Below are 19,901 nucleotides of genomic sequence, written 5' to 3'. Positions count from 1 at the left end.
AGTGCAGTGGAGTCATAGCTCACTGCAACCTAAATTCCTGGGCTCACTTGATTCTCCTGCCTCAGCCTGTTGAGTAGGTGGAACTACCACTATCCACCACCGTGCCCAGCTAATTTTTCTATTTTTTGTATGGATGGGGTCTTGCTCGTACTCAGGCTGGTCTGCAATTCCTGAGCTCAAGCTATCTTCTACCTGAAGCTTTCAGAGTGCTAGGATTACCAGTGTGAGCCATTATACCAAACTCTATTTACATACTCTTAAAAGAAAATAAAATTTATCACTTTCCATTTTTAGACTCAAACTGTAGGCCAGATAATGTTGATCGTAAATATCTGAGATTATGGAAATATTCTTTATCCGTGCTGTTCAATATGATAACCACTAGCCGCATGTGGTTTTTGAGTGCTTAATATGGCTGGATAGTTGCAACTAAGGAATTGAGTTTTTTTTTTTTTTTTTTGAGACAGAGCCTCAAGCTGTCACCCTGGGTAGAGTGTCATGGCATCACAGCTCACAGCAACCTCCAACTCCTGGACTCAAGTGAGTCTCTTGCCTCAGCCTCCCAAGTAGCTGGAACCACAGGCACCCGCCACAACGCCCGGCTATTTTTTGGTTGTAGCCGTCATTGTTGTTTGGTGGGCCTGGGCTGGATTTGAACCCGCCACCTTAGGTGTATGTGGCTGGCGCCTTAGTCACTTGAGCCCCAGGTGCTGAGCCAGGAATTGAGTTTTAAATATTATTTAATTTTAATTAATGACTCGGCACCTGTGGCTCAAATGGCTAAGGCGCCAGCCACATACACCTAAGGTGGCGGGTTTGAATCCAGCCCGGGCTCGCCAAACAACAATGATGGCTGCAACCAAAAAATAGCCGGGCGTTGTGGTGGGTGCCTAAGTTCCCAGCTACTTGGGAGGCGGAGGCAGGAGACTCGCTTGAGCCCAGGAGTTGGAGATTGCTGTGAGCTGTGATGCCATGGCACTCTACCCAGGGGGACAGCTTGAGGCTCTGTCTCAAAAAAAAAATTTTTTTTTAATTAATGTAAATGAAAGTAGCCAGTGACTGCTATATTGGATAGTGTAGTTCTAGACAATATGAGCAAGAGAATGCCAATATTTTCTACCATTAGCAATATAAAAGTAAACGTGCAGATAACAAAAATTGGACAGAAAAGAGATAAGGGAAGGAAAACCGCTATCTTTAAGTCACAAAATGACAAAAATTTATTAAGGCAATATTTATCTGGCTCTTAGGAGTGCTGGGCACTGTTCCAAGGCCTCCTCATGTCTTAACTCATTTAATCCCCATAACAACAGTGCCTGGCAGCGACTGTTATCCTAATCCCGTTTTTACAGATGAGCCAACTGACGGCACAGAAAGCTTACTTTGTTGCCCAAGGTCATACAGAGACAGTAAAGTCACTGAGTCTGGGGCCTGGCCCCAGGAAGTCTGGCCTAAGTCCACTCATTTAACTACTGTACTTGCTGTCTTTGTGGGGGACAGAATCTTGTTCTGTTGCTTGGATTAGAGTGAGTGCCATGGCTTTAGCCTAGCTCACAGCAACCTCATACTCCTGGGCTCAAGCGATCCTCTTGCCTCAGCCTCCAGAGCAGCTGGGACTACTGCCACAGTGCTTGAGTAATTTTTCTCTTTTTCGTAGAGATGGGGGTCTTGCTTTTGCTCAGGCAGGTCTCAAACTCCTGAGCTCCAGCAATCCTCCTGCCTCAACTGCCACCACTACTGGCCAGAGAGGTATTATTATTCTTATTATTGAGACAGATTCTCACTACGTCACCCTTGGTAGAATGTGGTGTCGTCACAGCTCACAACACCTCAAATTTGGGGGCTTAAGTAATTCTCTTGCCTCAGCTCCCAAGTAGCTGGGACTACAGGTGCCTGCCACAACGCCCAGCTATTTTTTTGTTGTTGCAGTTGTCATTGTTTTTTAGCAGGCTTGGGCTGGGTTTGAACCTGCCAGACTTGGTGTATGTGGCTGGCGCCCTAACCACTGAACTACAGGTGCCACCATTATTTTAAGTTACAAAGGGCCTGAAGAGAGTGATTTAACTGACCTAGCAGGTGCGGTGGGGATGGGGCAGGGCCAGAGGTTCAAATGTTCATGGGAGATTAGGGCAGTCAAAATGGATACTCAAGAAAAAGTAGAATTAGCATATTGCTTAGGAGTATGGACCTATCAGAACTGAGATTAGAAAAAGTTAACAGCATTAAAAATGGCTCCTTTCTGAGACCATGACTTGAGGGGAAGGGATAGGATTATTACTATTTATAATACACATTATTTTGATTAAAAACTAAGAAATAATGCTTTTCCTTTCTTAAAGTTTAATTTTTAATTTATTTTTAGAGGCAAGATCTTGTGAACATGACCAACAACAATAATATCCTTTGGTGGGGCTAGGCACAGTGGCTCACCTCTGTAATCCCAGCACTTGGCAGGTTCGAGACTAGCCGGAGCCAGAGTGAGACTTCATCTCTAAAAATAGCTGGGTGTTGTGGCGGGTACCTGTAGTGCCAGCTACTTGGGAGGCTGAGGCAAGAGAATTGCTTAAGCCCAAGAATTTGAGGTTGCTGTGAGCTATGATGCTACAGCACTCTACTGAGGGTGACAAAGTGAGACTCTGTCTCAAAAAACCAGTATCTTTTGACGGAGGTTTGTTAGTTTGTTTTTTAAGAGACAGGGCCTCACTGTCACCCTAGCTAAAATGCTAGGATGTCATCTTAGGTCAATGCAGCCTCAAATTCCTGGTCTCCATGACCCTCTTACCTCAACCTCCTGAGCAGATGGAACTACAGGCTCACACCACCACCCTAACAGTACTTTTCAATGAATAAGTTCGTATATAAACATCTCCTTTCTGACCAGATGGTTATTCCCCCAAAGACAGGACTATGTGACTTATCAGTCCTGTTTCTTGAAAGGATTGCAGATGAGAAGAAAGGACCCCAGACCCAGGAAGATCAGAATGGGAATTAACAGTGTCAAAGGTGGCGGCACCCAGGGCTCAGTGGGTAGGGCACCGGCCACATACACCAAGGCTGGTGGGTTCGAACCTGGCCTGGGCCAGCTAAAACAACAATGACAACGGTAACAAAAAATAGCTGGGCGTTGTGGTGGGTGCCTGTAGATCAAGCTACTTGGGAAGCTGAGGCAAGAGAATCACTTAAGCCTAAGAGTTTGAGGTTGCTGTAAGCTGTGACGCTGCGGCACTGTACCAAGGGCAACACAGTGAAACTCTCTCTCCAAAAAGCAAAACAAAACAAAACAAATAGTGTCAAAAGTGAACACAGCCAGATGTAGTTAAAGTGGTGAAAACATTTTATTCAGTAACTACTAATGGTGCGGAAAGAGCTGAGCTCCTTTCTGGTTTATGCTGGAGTTTGAGTCTTTTCAAGGAAGCACGAAGGAGCGGGAGCAGAGCTCAGAAGGGTGGGAGAAGTGAAAAAGAGACAAGGGTCGCTCAGTGTGCAACTGTGCTTGGCGAGGCCACTGCTCCCTGGCAATGAGGGAAGTTAGGGTTCTCTCTCTATCCCTCACCAAGAGGCAAGGCCTTCCTGATGCAATTCAGAGGAATGGCTCTTGCCCTACAGAGAGCTGTTGGTTCCAAGACATACATATTTAAATTTTTTAAGGCCTTTGTAGTAAGTGCTCTATGAAAGGGGTCTGCTGTGAGTTGGCTAGAACAAATACATCAGAACCTCTGTAAGTTGACCATTTGAGGGACGGTAACAAACTGGTTAATATACAGAGGTGGTCAACATAAGGAACTAGGCCTACTGTCCTGATAAGTATATGTGGTGCATGTCCAGTCTATGAAAATTAGGTCAACTTAAGCAGGTGGTCAGTGTAGGGAGGTGGTCATCAATGGAGGGTCCACTGTACATTCTGTTGGTGCTCAGCTTCCCAGGCTGGCTTTCTTTGTTTTTTTTTGTAGAGACAGAGTCTTACTTCATCGCCCTCGGTAGAGTGCCATGGCTTCACACAGCTCACAGCAACGTCCAACTCCTGGGTTTAGGGCCTAGGTGTCCTCAAACTAGGGCCCAGGTGTCCTCAAACTATGGCCACATGTGGCCTGCCTAGGACATTTATTCGGCCTGGTAGGTGTTTTTGCTGCTGCTGCCTGTCCTGCTTAGCAGCCAACTCGTCCCAGGGCCCGCAGTTCTGCCCTCCAATGGTCTGAGGGACAGTGAACTGGCCCCCTGGTTAAAAAGTTTGAGGACCCCTGGCTTAGGCGATTCTCCTGCCTCAGCCTCTGGAGTAGCTGAAACCACAGGCGCCCACCACAACACCCGGCTATTTTTTTTTGTTGTTGCTGTTTGGTCAGGGCAGGCCAGCGCCCTACCCACTAAGCCACAGGTGCTGCCCTGAGGCCGGCTTTCTAACAGGGGCTTGGACAGAGTAGTCACGCTCCGCAGCAGCCCCTCTCTCTGGAAACAGCAGCCAGGACTTTCTGTAAGGCTCTTACTGAGGACCCTCACACAGTCTAATCCATCCAAGAACTTTGAACAATAGTATTATGGCTCGGCGCCTGTGGCTCAAGCGGCTAAGGCGCCAGCCACATACACCTAAGGTGGCGGGTTCGAATCCCCAACCCGGGCCCGCCAAACAACAATGATGGCTGCAACCAAAAAATGGCCAGGCATTGTGGCGGGCGCCTGTAGTCCTAGCTACTTGGGAGGCTGAGGCAGGAGACTCGCTTGAGCCCAGGAGTTGGAGGTTGCTGTGAGCGTGATGCCATGGCACTCTACCCAGGGGGACAGCTTGAGACTCCGTCTCAAAAAAAAAAAAAAGAAAAAGAAAAATAGTATTATGCCTATTTTACAGATGGAGAAACTGAGGCAGAGAGAGTCAAGGCCACCCAGACAGTAGGTGATGCCCTCTCCTGCCCTGACCTATCTTCTGTGGTGTTCCTGGCCCCAGGTTTCCTCCAACTCCTGTTTACCTTGGTGTCTGGCTAGGAACAACCCCTCAAAGACCTGCTTGCAGGGAACTGGGTCCTGGGGAGGGCAGGGCTATTATCTTAGGAGGCCTGCAAAGCTCTGGTTTCCTCTGGTGACCTCTGAGGACCTCCACAAGGCTGGCCTGGCAGGGCTTTCACGGTCCAGGGATGCCCAGCTTCCCCACTCCCCACCTGCGGCCCACCCCATACTGTCTCCTCACCTTTGCTCACATAGTTCTTTTTTTTTTGAGACAGAGTCTCACTATGTTGCTCTCTGTCGCTCTCTGTGGTGGCACAGCTCACAGCAACCTCAAACTCTTGGGCTTAAGTGATTGTCTTGCCTCAGTCTCCCAAGTAGCGGGGACTACAGGGGCCTGCCATGCCTATATTTTTGTTGTTGTTGTTGTAGTTGTTATTGTGTTTAGCAGGCGGAGGCCGGGTTTGAACCTGCCAGCCCCAGTATATGTGGCTGGCACCCTAACCACTGAGCTATGGGCACGGAGCCCTCACACAGTTCTTCTACCTGATGGTCTCTTCCTTCTTGCAGCCAGAGAAATCGTCAGTCCATAATAAACATCATAGAGTGCCTACTGTATTCTAAGTACCTTCCAGGTGCTGTGAGCACAGTGTGAGCAGACTGCACGGCCACTAGGCCATGCCAGAGTGAGGGGAAGGACAGAGCAAGGAAGTCAATCACAGTATACCAGAAGATAAGAGGTGAACAGAAAGGTAGCAGGGGTGCAGGCCCGGGGAGGGGGTACGAATTTAAATAGGGTGCCCAGGTAAAGACATTTCAGCAAAGGCCTACTTTGGTGTATATGGTCAGTGCCCTACCCACTGAGCTACGGGCACCGCCCAGTTTTTCTATTTTTAGTAGAGACAGGGTCTTGCTCTTGCTCAGACTGGTCTAGAACTCCTGAGCTTAAGCAATCCACCCGCCTTGGCCTCCTAGAGTTTTAAAAGATTAAAACAGTCACCATGTCTGTCTGTTTTAATCTTTTTTCAGCACATGTATTGCTTTTACAAGATAAAAGTCAGTTTTGATTAAAATTTTTTTTTTCTTGAGACAAAGTCTTGCTCTGTTGCCCAGGCTAGAGTGCTGTGGTATCAGCCTAGCTCACAGCAACCTCAAACTCCTGGGTTTAAGTGATCCTCCCACTTCAACCTTCCGAGTAGCTGGGACCACCACACCTGGCTAGTTTTTCTATTTTAGTAGAGATGAACTCTTTCTCAGGCTGTTCTCATACTTCTCAGCTCAAGCAATCCTCCTGCCTCAGCTTCCCAGAGTGCTAGGATTATAGACATGAGCCACTGTGCCTGGCCTGATTTTTAAAAAATTGTTAAGACTTATTTATTTATTTATTTTTTGTAGAGACAGAGTCTTACTTTATTGCCTCTGGTAGAGTGCTGTGGCATCATACTGCTCACAGCAACCTCCAACTCCTGGGCTTGGGTGACTCTCTTGCCTCAACCTCCTGAGTAGTTGGGACTACAGGTGCCCACCCCAACCCCTGGCTATTTTTTTTGTTGTTGCAGTTTGGCCAGGGCTGGGTTTGAACCCGCCACCCTTGCTATATGGGGCTGGCGCCCTACCCACTGAGCCACAGGCACCAACCCTCCCCCAAATTGTTAAGATTGGGCGGCACCTGTGGCTCAGTGAGTAGGGCGCCGGCCCCATATACTGAGGGTGGTGGGTTCAAACCCCACCCCGGCCAAACTGCAATAAGAAAATAGCCGGGTGTAGTGGCAGGCGCCTTTAGTCCCAGCTACTTGGGAGGCTGAGGCAAGAGAATCACCTAAGCCCAAGAGCTGGAGGTTGCTGTGAGCTGTGATGCTACAGCGCTCTACTGAGGGTGACAAAGTAAGACTCTGTCTCTTAAAAAAAAATTATTAAGATTTGTTTTAGGGATGGAGTCTTTCTATGTTGCCTGGTCTGGATTCAAACTCCTGTGCTCAGCAATCCTCTTGCCTCAGCCTCCACAGTAGCTGTAACTATAGGCAGTGCCACCATGCCTGGATACTTTTTAAATTTTCTTTAGTGACAGGAGTCTTGCTCTGGCTCAGGCTGGTCTCAAACTCCTAATTTCAAGCAATCCTCCTGTCTCAGCCTCCCAAAGTGCTAGAATTACAGAGATGAGCCATAGAACCTGGCCTGATTTTTTTGTTTTTGTTTTTAAAAGGCAAAGACCCAAGACATACTTATACCAAGAGTTAAAGCTTACTAATTAAAGGAAAGTCAGGAAACAAAAATCAGTCAAAGAGAAAAATAAAGAACTCCCTACTCTCACCGATCCAAAAACTATTTGGTTAACCCCTCAGCAGACATATTTCTTATTTTCCATCCAGATCCCTACAACTTTACATATTTTCTTTCCTTCCTTCCTTCCTTCCTCCCTTCCTCCTTCCCTCCTTCCCTCCCTCTCCTCTTCTTTCTTTCTTTTTGAGACAGAGTCTCACTTTGTCACCCTTGGTAGAGTACCATGGCATCATAGCTCAGAGCGATCTCAAACTTCTGAGCTGAAGCAATCTTCTTGCTTCAGTTTCTCAGTTTTTCTATTTTTGGTAGAGACTCGGTCTCGCTCTTGCTCAGGCTGGTCTGGAACTCCTGAGCTCAAGCAATCTACCTGTCTCGGCCTCACAGAGTACTAGATTGCAGGCGTGAACCGCTGCGCCTGGCCTCCTCTTTTCATATTTTTTACAAAAATAAGATCATAGCACATGCAGTGCTTAGTAACCACCTTGGTTTAGTGAAGCATGCTACCGAGAGCCATCAGGGTGACCCACAGCTCCTTATGATGCAATCAAGGCCTCACCAGTCTGTGAAGGCTCTCACGGCCCCCAGCTAGGCTCGAGGGCTTTCCCCCCTGCCCTAATACTTCCTGGGAGCTCTTGGGACAGGAAATGGTGCCACCCAGGTCCTGTCCTAACAGGGGACCACAAATGCAAAGGAAACCACCCTCTTGTCTCTTCCTCTGCACCCCGAGTTCTCAAGTACACATTCCCATTACTCCAACTCTGACTCTAGCCTGCCCCAGAGTCACCTCTTGCTCTCCATTCCCCAACTAAGACCCAGGAATCCCTATTCCAGCCCCCCGACATCCTCTCCTGCCTCAAGTGAGCCTCAGAAGCCCCCAGCACCATGCCAGACCCCAGAAGGAGCAGGTAAGGGTGCTCTCCTCACATGGCAGCTGCGGGAGCAGGGCGGGTGGGGCAGGATGCAGGGGTGGGGTGGGTGGAGCCAGGCCCACTTCCTTTCCCCTTGGGGCCCTGCAGCCTCAGTCCTGCCCCAGCCTCAGGAGGAGTTGGAGTGGCCTGAACCCAGCCCTGTGTCCTAATCAACTGAGTTGGTAAGGGGGTGCGACCTGGTGGGGCAGGGGCCACAGTGGACCTGAGAAGGTGCCTATGGCTTGAAAAGGCCCTGACAGGTGATGGAAAAAGAGGATCAGATGTCACGGGGCTGCACAAGAGCAGGGGAGACCAGGAGGGGTGGTGGCTGTTGCTGGAGTCAAGAGCTGCCAGGGCTTGGAGGGGCCCTGGGATGGGGCTGATGGGGCAGTTGCCAACATCTGTTCTCTTGTTATTTCTGATAATAGTAAAAGCAAGGGTGGAAGAAGCCGTTAAACCACAAGTTGGGCATGGCCGTTGGCAGGGAAGTGGGCAGGAGGGGAGGGCCTGGCAGGTCCCCTCAACCAGCTCCCATGTGTTCTGTTTCTCCAACTCCCTCTCACCTCAGGTCCCAACTTCTGCTCATGCCTGTTGCCCTGGAAATGGCCCTGCTTCTCCTCTTCTGGGCCCTGGTGGGGAGCCCAGAGGCTCTGGGCAGCCAGACAGCTTTGCCGCCAGTCACGCTCAGCCCTGGAGGGACCTTTGCTTCTTCAGCCTTGAATAACTATGAGGCCTTCACCTCAGAAAAGGACTCCAACATTGGGAGCACTGGAGGGCCGATCTCAAACCCACCTTCAACTCCTTTTATGACCAATGAGTTGTCCTCTCTTGGAACTTCCATTGATGAGGAACGTCCCACCCAAACTGTTTCCCTTGAAAATTCATCAGTGCTCTTGGAAACCTTGACTGTAGCCAGTGACCCTGCTGTCTCCACAGTATCCCACACTGTGACTGGTGGAATCATGACAACTGACTCTCTGGAAATCACCAATGGAACAAATGGGCCCCCTATGAACACAGTAACTAGCTTTCTAGAGACCTCCCATGGGGCTGGTGGACCTCCTGTTACCATGGCAACTGGCTTTCTGGAGACCTCCCATGGGGCCAGTGGACCCTCTGCCACCATAGCAACTAACCCTCTGGACACCTCCCATGGGGCCAGTGGACCCCCTGTCACCATGGCAACTAACCCTCTGGAGACCTCCCATGGGGCCAGTGGACCCCCTGTCACCATGGCAACTAACCCTCTGGAGACCTCCCATGGGGCCAGTGGACCCCATGTCACCATGGCAACTAGCTCTCTGGAGACCTCCCATGGGGCCAGTGGACCCCCTGTCACCATGACAACTAACCCTCTGGAGACCTCCCATGGGACCAGTGGACCTACCATCAGCATGACAACTAGCTCTGTGGAGACTTCCCATGGGGCTGGTGTAAAAATATCCACAGTGATTACTCCTATCATTAGGCCCTCCCCAAATCCAGATGAGAGGTCAAACAAAATGCTGCTGGTGGCTGTGCTTGTGGCCCTGCTGGTGGTTATTATCCTCATAGTTCTGCTCCTACTATGGCGCCAGCGGCAGAAGCAGCGCACCGGGGCCCTGACACTAAACAGAGATGGAAAGCGCAATGGGGTGGTAGATGCCTGGGCTGGGCCTGCCCAGGTCTCTGATGAGGGGACCGTGGCAGTGACAATGGGAGGGCCTGGGGATGACAAGGGTTCTGGGGTCCCCAATGGGGAGGGGTCTGGCCAGCGGCCCACGCTTACTACTTTCTTTGGCAGAAGAAAATCTCGCCAGGACTCTGTGGCACTGGAGGAGCTGAAGTCTGAGCCAGGCCCCAGCCTAAAGGGGGAGAAAGAGCCACTGATGGGCAGTGAGGAGAGGGCTCTGGAGGCTCCCTTTTCTGATGGGTCAGAGGCAGGAGATGGGGCCGCATTGCAGAGCTCATGAAGGGCAAGAGTGGAGGGCAGAATGCTTGCCAGCTTCTGTCACCTTCCTTCTCCTCATCCCCTCCAGCCCCGGCCCCTAGTGCTTCCCTGCAGCCTGCTCTGCATCTTCACCTCGCTTCTCCACCCTGGGCCTTCCTGCAGCATCCTGCCCCAGCACTGCACTTAGCACGGGGCCAGAGCCTGCACCCCTGGCCATCTGTAGATTGAGTTGAGGGAAAGAACCTTTCTCAGCAACCCTACTTCTCCCCATCGCCTTTTTTCCATGTTTTTTTTTCCCCTTGGAACTAGCTACTGAGACTCCATAACACCAAATTTACTTGACCTATGATTTCTTGATGGATCCCCAGAGGTCTCAGAGTCTAGAAAGAAGGAGGAAAAGACAACCCAGCAAACTCCCATGTACAATTAACTTTCTAAAGCTCACCTGGCCCTGTGCTTAGAAGGGCTTTCTTAGGGGGCCCAGAACTCCTTTAGCTCTGGGCTGTGGGCCAGCCTGGAGCACCAGTGAGGCCCTCTGCCCATGCTCTCAGGTGGGCCTGTGACATTTCCCAGAGCATCTGGACTCTAGGACTGGCCCCTGCCTCAAGCCTCCATACTCTCCCCCACCTATGGGCTGAGGCAGCCAGAGGCTTTGCTCTGTCTCCTCCTAAGCACAGAGGTGAGAAGAGTTTCTGTCGTTCTCCGAAGGCCCAGCACCTGCACGAGTCCATCCATAGGTGCAGTCTGTGTGTAAGAAGTGAGGATGTGGTGATGCTTGTGAAGGGTAGTGGTGAGTACAGTGTGAGGGAGGGGACAGGAAGGGGTACAGATGCCAGCTTGGGGTGGGAGGACACAGGACTGTTGAGAACATATGTGTTCTCATCTTTGCTCAGATGGTGGGGACACAGCAGAAAATGTACCTCTATCTGTAGTCTAGTAAAGAATTCCCATCTTGATAGAAAGTTCACATGTGTGATCCAAGTGGGGGTTTTTCAGCTCAGATACTATATCCCTTTCCCAAAGTCTCTCTCCCTCCAGTGTACACCTGTGTGCACACCACACATGCACATACACACACAGGGAGAGGAGTTTGCCAGTAAGGGCGACTGGGTAATGCAAAAACCACTGGTCTTGCTGACGCATTTCCCCTGGTTCTGTGTTTAATTGGTGTGTCTGTGTGTCTGTGTCTCCTTTTCCACTCAGGGGCTGAGCATTGTCCCCCTCCAGGGGAATCAGCGAGAGTGAGTTAAATAAGAGAAGACAGCCAGGGAGCAGGGACTTCCCCTGTGGGTCTTGGGTGGAGAGGAGGGGGCCAGTCAGCTCCAACTGTGCTCCTCTGAGAGCTACCTAGGCTGTGTCCAAGGAAGCATGGGCCAGAGATGGTTGATGTTTCCCCAGGGCAAAGAGGAAATTTGCAAAGAGGAAGTTGTTGAGTCAGAGGGTGCAGTGGCTGAGAGCAGACTGACTGACCTAGAAAAAGAGACATGGGACCCATGTGTGTGTGACTGCCTTGTGGCCTGAATGGGAGATGGGAAAGAGTCAGGTAGGTCAGTTTGTGAGGTGGAGGAGGGGAGGAGAGAGATGGGCGGAAAGTGTCATGGTCTATGGAGGAGGGCTGAGCTGGGATGGAACCCAGCCTTCCCCCAGCCAGACTGAGCACCCATGCTGCTGTGTCTGGTCTAGGCGCCTTTTCCTACTTCTCACAAGGTGCTGTTTGCACTAATTATAGCCCCAGCATGATAGAAATGAGTTCCAAAGTCTCTTAGAGATTCTGCAAGTGTTGTCTTGGATTTGTCAAACCAAGTGCCCCACTTTCAGGTTTAGAAAACACTGCCACTGAACTCCAAGGTCATTAGCGCCACCTCTCAATGGACAGATGCAGTCATCGGTGAGCTGTGACCTGTTTCTGGGCGAATCCTGAAGGGTACGGGTGGTAAGGCACTGAACAGGTCTTTCAGAGTCCAGAAAACATCAAAATAATATTGTAAGAGTTAAAATAGGTGCACAAACAGAATTTTATGAGCACACCAAAGGAAGAGTGACCTGGGGAAAGATTGAGAGAGAGGCTTCACTTGAGTTTGTCTAGGTTAGGGCCTTAGTCATAGCTACTGCTTTACTCCTGGTGGCCACAGTGCCTGGCCAGCTGCAGGTCCTCAGAGAATATGCATTGACTGAATGAATGAATGTGAGGACCTTATAGAGGTTTGGAGGCTGAGAAGGATTTTGACAGGGGAAGGATACTCTTGGCAGTGGGGATGGCCGGTGCAAAAAACGTGGCAAGGGAAGCAGAGCAGTGCAATGTGAATTCTTTTTGGGACAAATGTGGAGTAATAAATGCCACTAGATTCTCTAGGGAAAAGAAAAGCAAAGGAAATAGTAGGTATTGTAAAACAAAAAGGGAGGGGGAGAAGAAGACAGGGTGAGAAACAATAAGGAAATATAAAATATGGTGAAAGGCTAACTATACCAGTTATGAAAATAATTGTAAATGGCTTATAGTACTTGCCATAATCGCTAAAAATCATCTTTTCAAAAACTGTGTAATGACTTTGGAAAATGCCAGCAATATAATGTTAGGGAAAAAAGCACATCCCTAATCTGTAAATACATATGATTCTAGTTTTGTAACAAAAATTCAAAAACATATGTACCCTTGGATTGACCAAGGGTCAATTAGAGGAAAAAAAGGAAATGCTCCAAATATTTACTGTGGTTATTATCTCTAAGGTGGCTGTTTGGTATTTTGTTTTTATTTTGTTTATACTTTCCTGTATTTTCCAAATTTTTTTTACAATAAACATCTATTACGTTCACAGTTTGAAAAAATATTGGTAAAAACGATGTTCAAGAAGGTGGCGTGGGGTGTCTGGTTTGAGGAGAGCTGTGTGTGGTGAGGTTGGTTGCCAGGGAGGCTGGACCCACGCTGCGAAGGGCTGGGGAGTTTGAGTTTAGTTCTGAAAGTAGTGGGGAAGCCGCTAAACCCAAATCTGCTCCACGCCTGTCTTCTGGGCGTCAGCAGAGGTAGTAGCATCATGCATCCTGTGGCTGAGGCGAAACACCTTAAAATCATGGGGGAGTCCTAGTCTCTCCCTGTCCTCACTTCCCATATCCCCACTCCGGCTGGTTCCTCTTCAAGCAGTCCTCCAGTCCCTTCCTTCTCTCTAGGCCACTTCACACCTTGCTGGGACCTGAGACTTCCGTTTTGGTTTCCTGACCCCATCCCTTCCATCCTCTGTTAACAATGGTCCCAGGGACCTTTCTTTTTTTTTTTTTTTTTTTATTGAGACAGAGTCTTACTTTGGCACCCTCCGTAGAGTGCTGTAGCGTCACAACTTATAGCAACTTCTAACTCTTGGGCTTAAGCAATTCTCTTGCCTCAGCCTCCCAAGTTGCTGGGACCACAGGTGCCTGCCACAATGCCTGGCTATATTTTTGTTGCAGTTGTCATTGTCCAGCAGGCCCGGGCTGGGCTTGAACCCGCCAGCCTCAATGTATGTGGTTGGCACCCTACTCACTGAGCTATGGGCACTGAGCCTTTTTTTTTTATGGAGACAGAGTCTCACTTTGTTACCCTCAGTAGAATGCTGTGGTGTCATAGCTCATAGCAACCTGAAACTTATGGGCTCAAGTGGTTCTTTTGTTTCAGCTTCCTGAGTGGCTTGGGACTACAGGTGCCCACCACAATGCTCAGCTATTTTTGGAGATGAGGTCTTGCTCTGACTCAAGCTGGTCTCCAACCTGTTAGCACAGGCAATCCACCCACCCGCCTTGACCTCCCAAGTGCTGGGATTAGCGTGAGCCACCCACCTGGCTCTCCAGGGATCCTTCTATTAGATTCCCCTGTCCAGGTGTTACTCCTGCACCTCCCTCCCTCATTCCTTAGCACAGAGTATAAGACTCCCCAGGAGCTGGCCCTGCCTCTCTCCTGCCCAGCCCAGCCTGGCCAGCCAACACTGTAAGCCTCTTGAAATCCCTGTTGCCATGTGTTTTTTTTTTTGGAGGCGGGTGGTGGTAGAAGAGACTATAGTTTAAAATGCTGAAAATATTTATTTTGTTCAGACAGATAGTAAAGTAATATTTTTTTCCTCTGGAAAAATAACAGATTCTTTATAGAATTCATACACATATACACATTCATGTGATGTATTATACTTCATCTTATATTTTTAATATATGTTTCTATTATATTCTCCAAAGTACTCATTAAAATCAGCTTTACAAATAAAGCTGTGTCACAAAGTGAAAATTCCAGATGGAAGAAAGATTTGGCTGGGGAAGGTTTTAGAAATCTGGTAATCCAGTTTACTTTTAAGGCTAGAAAAAGGGCCTCAATGCATGGTTCTAAGAACATTCCATTCTGAAAAATGTACATTTGCACCTATGTTTCCTCTGCATCTCCATTTCAGACCCTTGACCATGTCTGGTTGGGTAGGCAAAGCCTGTTGAAGGAGGATAGGCCACCTGGGGGCTGTGGGAGCAGGTGACTCTGGTGAGTTCTGTTCTGAGCCTGTCATCCTTAGGTGAGGAACAAGAAACAGATCCCATCCCTGAGCCACCAAACTCAGACTGTGTCAGGAGGGAGATTACTGTTAACCAAACAAGAGAGGAATACAATCACAATCTCTAAATTCCCAAAGTAGTAACAAAATCAGACTTGAATAAAAGGAGAAAACGTCTGACCTCTAAGAGAGTCTTTAAGTGGGCCAGGTGGGGTGGCTCACACCTGTAATTCTAGCATTCTGGGAGGCCGAGGCAGGTGGATTGCCTGAGTTCACAGGTTCGAGACTAGCCTGAGCAAGTTTGAAACCCTATCTCTAAAACATAGTTGGGCATTATGGTGGGTGCCTGTAGTCCCAGCTACTTGGGAGGCTGAAGCAAGAGAATTGTTTGAGCCCAACTCTTTGAGGTTGCTGTGAGCTATGACACCATGACACTCTACTGAAAGTGACAAAGTGAGACTCTTGTCTCAAAAAAAAAAAAAAGAAAAAGAAAAAGAAAAAAAAGAGTGTTTACGTGGAAGAGCTGACACAGTAGTGACTGCCCAGTTCCTGGGTAGGACCAGTTTGAGGTAGAGCCATTAGACAATGAAAACACAGAGCATTTGGGAGACCATCTACTCGCTCCCAGTGATGAGTGCAGGTGCGGTGCTCAGAGCCTGCCTACCTAGCTTATAGCATCAGAACAGCTTGTTTGAGCCCTTGCCAAGATCCCAGTTGAAGCAGAGCTGACTCCGAGTTGGCCACAGAGAGAGCCACATACTCACCCCTGCACTTGTACGCTCTCTGCCTGGAGCCAGCCCACCCCCAGCTGGCCCTACAACACACAGGTCTTGACTTCTCGCCAACTCCTTCTCAACCGTCAAGATTTAGTTCACATGTCACTGGCTTTGTGAAGCTGCCCTGGCTGTCCCCACCCCAAATGGACTTAGTGTTTCTTTTCCATTTCTATAGTGCCATATGTGTGTGACAGCATGAGTAACTGGGCTGTACTGACGTGACAGTGTCCTGCACTATTGGAGTGTAAGCCTTTCCAGGCCACATATCCTCTCTTTCACTCCAGAGTCCAGGTCTAGTATGTGTTTACTGAATGGAAAGACAAATGAAATAACAAACAATAGTTTTAAAATAAATGTATGGCAAGATCAGGTCTGTCTTTCGAGTCAACCTTGCCATTCAGGAAACGGCCTGAGGAAGTGCAGCCCAAGATGAGAGCAAGGTGGCCCAAGGTTGAAAAAGTCAGGTCTGAAATAGATTTATTCAGAGAAAAAGATTTTAGAACATATTGGCTATTGAGGGGATGGGAAGAAGAATGGGGCTAGATTTTCAACATGCTGATAATCATTGTCTGGAAATGCAAGGGGATGAGCAGTTTTTGCAAAAACAGTGAGCTCATTTTGAGGACTATTAGGTGGGCTGTTTTGGAGATAGAAATAGAGGCCTGAGCCAGGTGCAATAGCTCATGCCTATAATCCTAGCACTCTGGGAGGCTGAGGTGGGAGGATCATTTGAGCTCAGGAGTTCCAGACCAGCCTGAGCAAGAGTGAGACCCTATTTTTACTAGAAATAGAAAAATTAGCTGGGTGTTGTGGTATGCACTATAGTCCCAGCTACTTAGGAGGCTGAGACAGAAGGATTGCTAGAGCCCAGGAGTTTGTGGTTGCTGTGAGCAAAAGAGTGAGACTCTGTCTCCAATAAATAAATAAAAATAGAGGCCTGGAGCTTGGGAGGGAAGTCAGGCTGGAGATAATAGATTTAAGAGTATCTGACTATAGGCTTAGCGCCTATAGCTCATTGGCTAGGGCACCAGCCACATACACCAGAGCTGGCGGGTTCAAACCCAAACCCAGCCTGGGCCTGCCAAACAACAATGACAATGACAATAACAATAACAACAACAACAAAAATAGCCAGGTGTTGTGGCAGGCTCCTGTAGTCCCAGCTCCTTGGGAGGCTGAGGCAGGATAATCACTTAAGCCCAAGAGTTTGAGGTTGCTGTGAGCTGTGACACCATAGCACTTTACTGAGGGCGACATAGTAAGACTGTCTCAAAATAAATAATAAATAAGAGTATCTGTCTTGGCACCTGTGGCTCAAGTGGCTAAGGTGCCAGCCACATACACCTAAGGTGGTGGGTTCGAATCCCCAGCCCGGGCTCGCCAAACAACAATGATGGCTGCAACCAAAAAATGGCCAGGCGTTGTGGTGGGCGCCTGTAGTCCCAGCTATTTGGGAGGCTGAGTCAGGAGACTCGCTTGAGCCCAGGAGTTGGAGGTTGCTATGAGCTGTGATGCCATGGCACTCTACGCAGGGGGATAGCTTGAGGCTCTGTCTAAAAAAAAAAGAGTATCTGACTGTAAATAGCAATTTAAGTAATAGTATGAATGGATAAATACATAAACTATATCATCTAATACGTAAATTGAGAAGAGAGCTATAGAGAGAATCTTAGTGTAGTAATCAGGGCAGGTCAACTGCTATAATATTCAACTCCAAAGTCTCAGTGGTATAACTTAAGAGAAGTTTTTTCTTGTTTATGTAACAGTTTATTGCTTCCACAAGGTCATTCAGGGACCTAATCTTCTTCCATTCTGTGGCTCTGTCATTCTCCTATGACCTTGGAGTGTTCTGCTTTCAACCAGCTGATGAGAGAGAAATGAGAGTGGGCTCCTATGAAGACTTACAAGGGCCAGGTCTGGAAACCTCAGGTCTCATTTTGCCCATACCTCATTGGCCCGAATTCAGTCTCAGGGCTTCCCTGGTGCAAATGATGCTGGGAAATGTAGTTTAGCAGGTGCTCCAGAGGAAAAGAGCAACAGCCCCCACCACACTGCAGGAACACCAAAATCTGGGGGATGAATATAGGAACAAAGGCCTGCAGACAAGAGTCTCAAAAAATGAACCAGGAGAGAAATGACATTTGGGAGAGAAAAGGAGAATAAAGTTTGCTAGAGGGCTGGCAAAAGAAGGTAGACGGCTGGAGTGAGGCAAAAGTGGGCCTAGGATGAAGCCTCCTTAAATTCTGTGCCCTGGTTAACTGGCTCCCCTTGCCCTAGACCCAGTCCTGGCAGTCAAGTGCCACAGAAGAAGAAATGGGAGAACCCCAGGAGGATGCCAGTAGGTTTGGCAACCAGTGGTCCCTGTGAGTGACTTTAGCAAGAAAGATTTCCGATGAAGAAATGAAGGCCTTGGTGGTACTAGGACAGGAACTTGCATGAAGTTCCAGTATTGGCTATTGGCAGTTTCCCGGTTTTCCTGTTTAGAAGCTGAGCTCTGAGCTACCTGTGCCCTTAATGTTCCTTGGGACGGGGAAGGAAAGGGCAGTAGGTATTAATTCGTTGATTCTGTGTCACTTGCAAAGTTTTCTCAGTTGATTCTCCCTTGAGGTGGGTGTTATTCCATTTTGTAGCTAATGAAATTGAGGCACAGAAAAAGGTAAAAATGGATTTGAGATCAAAAAGGAATTAGGATTTAAACCTAGCTCTGAGGCCTGTGATTTTTGAATTAGGATTTGAACCTAGCTCTGAGGCCTGTGATTTTCCCAGGGCATCGCCCAAAAGGCTTTCTTACCCTCACAAGGGGGCACATTCTTCAGTTCGCAGCTCACACTCTGGTAGGGTCAGGAGAGGTGGGTGTGGGTAGAGAACAGGGCCTCCAGCTCCCTTCACTGGCTGGAGCCAGTCAAGAGAGGACTTTGGGGCTTCCCAACTGAGAGCCTTCCCCTGAGTGAAGGGAGCACACTGAGGTCTGTACAGCCCAAGGGTTCTGGAGGAGGGCAGGAGGGAGGTCCAGAGGAAAGGAGAAGGGCTGGTCTGGCTGCAAGGCCAGCCTCCCCCCTGCAGCCCCACCCCCACCCTCTGCTGGGTTTCACACACTGGACCTGAGCAGTGGACACAGCAACCGGACAGCTCCAAGTCACAATGGACGCTGAAGGTAAAGGGGCACTCTCCCCTGTGTCCCTGCAGCCCCATCTCTCCTACTGCCTGTTCCTCTCCCCATCCTGACCTGCTCAGCCCTTTGTCTGTCCTTGGGAAGACTTTCTCCCCTCTGGTCTCACCGCCCAACAGGCCTCTTCTCCTCTTCTTTCTCCTTTTATGTTGTGTCCCCAGAGAGTTCTGGGGAACAAAGGGGCTTGAGCCCAGAAAGGGCAGGGGCAGCCTGGGGAGGCAGTGTCCCCTGGGGTCTGAAGGGGCCAGTAGAGGAAGCTGGCCAGGGGAGCAGTCCTGCACTTTGGCCCTCACTGGTCACAGAGGAGGAGCAGAGGCAAAGTCCCAGGCCACATTGGTGGGGGAGGGACTCGAGTCCTGGTATTCCCTGCCATGGGGTGGGGTGATGTCTGGAAGGAGCCAGAGGGAACAGGCTCTGGAGTTGAAAGACTCCATCAGGGATAGGCTGTGTGACTTGGGCAGGCTGGGTAAAATGACAATAATAGGTCCCTGCTCACAAGGTTGTAGGGAGGATACATGACAGGAGGCTTGGGGTGTCTGAGGTGTCCTTAAGTTCCTGCCTTTTCACCTTCTCTACCCAGGCCTCTCCCTACCCAGCCCCTGACTCCTTTCCTCTTTCTGGGATACTTGCTGGCCCCCCACACCCAGCCCCTCTTCTTGGCTGTGGAGTTAATGTCTTGGGGGTTCCCTGCAGGGTGACACAATGGACACTTTTCAATCTCCATTGCAGTCTTTTCTTTTGAAATAACACCACCTAGATTTGAAACCCAACTGCTGCTTGCCAGCTGTGGGAACCCCAGGCAAGTTATTTAACCTGTAGGAGCCTCAGTTCCCACATCTGGAGAATGGAGACAATGGCACCGTTCTCGCAGAGTTGTAGTGGGAATTAAGTACTTTAGCAAATGTCAAGTTATCTTCACCTGATTCTTTTAGGGCTGGGTTTTTTTGTTTCTTTTTTTTTTTGTAGAGACAGAGTCTCACTTTATTGCCCTAGGTAGAGTGCTATGGCATCACACAGTTCACAGCACCCTCCAACTCCTGGGCTCAGGAGATTGATTCTCTTGCCTCAGCCTCCTGAGTAGCTGGGAATACAGGCACCCACCACAACACCTGGCTATTTTTTTGTTGCCATTTGGCCGGGGCCGGGTTTGAACCTGCCACCCTTGGTATATGGGGCCGGTGCCCTACCCACTGAGCCACAGGTGACACCCTGTTTGTTTTTTTTTTTAATGTTTTGTAGAGATGAGATTTCTTGATATCACTAGAGTGGTCTCAAACTCCTGGGTTCAAGGAATCCTCTGGCCTTGGCCTCTCAACGTGTTGGGAATCACTGGCCAAACTTACCAGGTAGTTTAGAAATAATCTCAGAGTCATTTCTTTTCTTTCTTTCTTTTTTTTTTTTTTTTTT

The 19,901-nt window shown here is 48.9% G+C and overlaps 2 protein-coding genes across 3 annotated transcripts in view; both read left to right on the top strand.

Annotated features, from left to right (window-relative positions):
* Positions 1-8,256: 8,256 nt before the first annotated feature.
* SPN (sialophorin) lies at positions 8,257-10,245 on the top strand. Its single transcript, XM_023516683.1, has 2 exons — positions 8,257-8,302; positions 8,689-10,245. Exon 2 carries the CDS (start codon positions 8,705-8,707, stop codon positions 10,070-10,072), a length of 1,368 nt encoding a protein of 455 aa, XP_023372451.1. The 5' UTR covers positions 8,257-8,302; positions 8,689-8,704; the 3' UTR covers positions 10,073-10,245.
* Positions 10,246-18,407: 8,162 nt separating this feature from the next.
* Positions 18,408-19,901, top strand: part of QPRT (quinolinate phosphoribosyltransferase) — a 17,240-nt gene continuing 15,746 nt past the window's right edge. For both annotated transcript variants that reach the window (XM_023516725.1, XM_003795866.3), the window contains exon 1: positions 18,408-18,479. In XM_023516725.1, coding sequence (XP_023372493.1) covers positions 18,467-18,479 — 13 coding nt within the window. In that variant the 5' untranslated portion in view covers positions 18,408-18,466. The remainder of the gene's footprint in view (positions 18,480-19,901) is intronic.

The sequence above is a fragment of the Otolemur garnettii genome, unplaced genomic scaffold, assembly GCF_000181295.1.
Source record: "Otolemur garnettii isolate 467f Iridium unplaced genomic scaffold, OtoGar3 scaffold00096, whole genome shotgun sequence".
NCBI lineage: Eukaryota > Metazoa > Chordata > Mammalia > Primates > Galagidae > Otolemur > Otolemur garnettii.
This window is presented reverse-complemented; position numbering and strand designations above follow the sequence as displayed.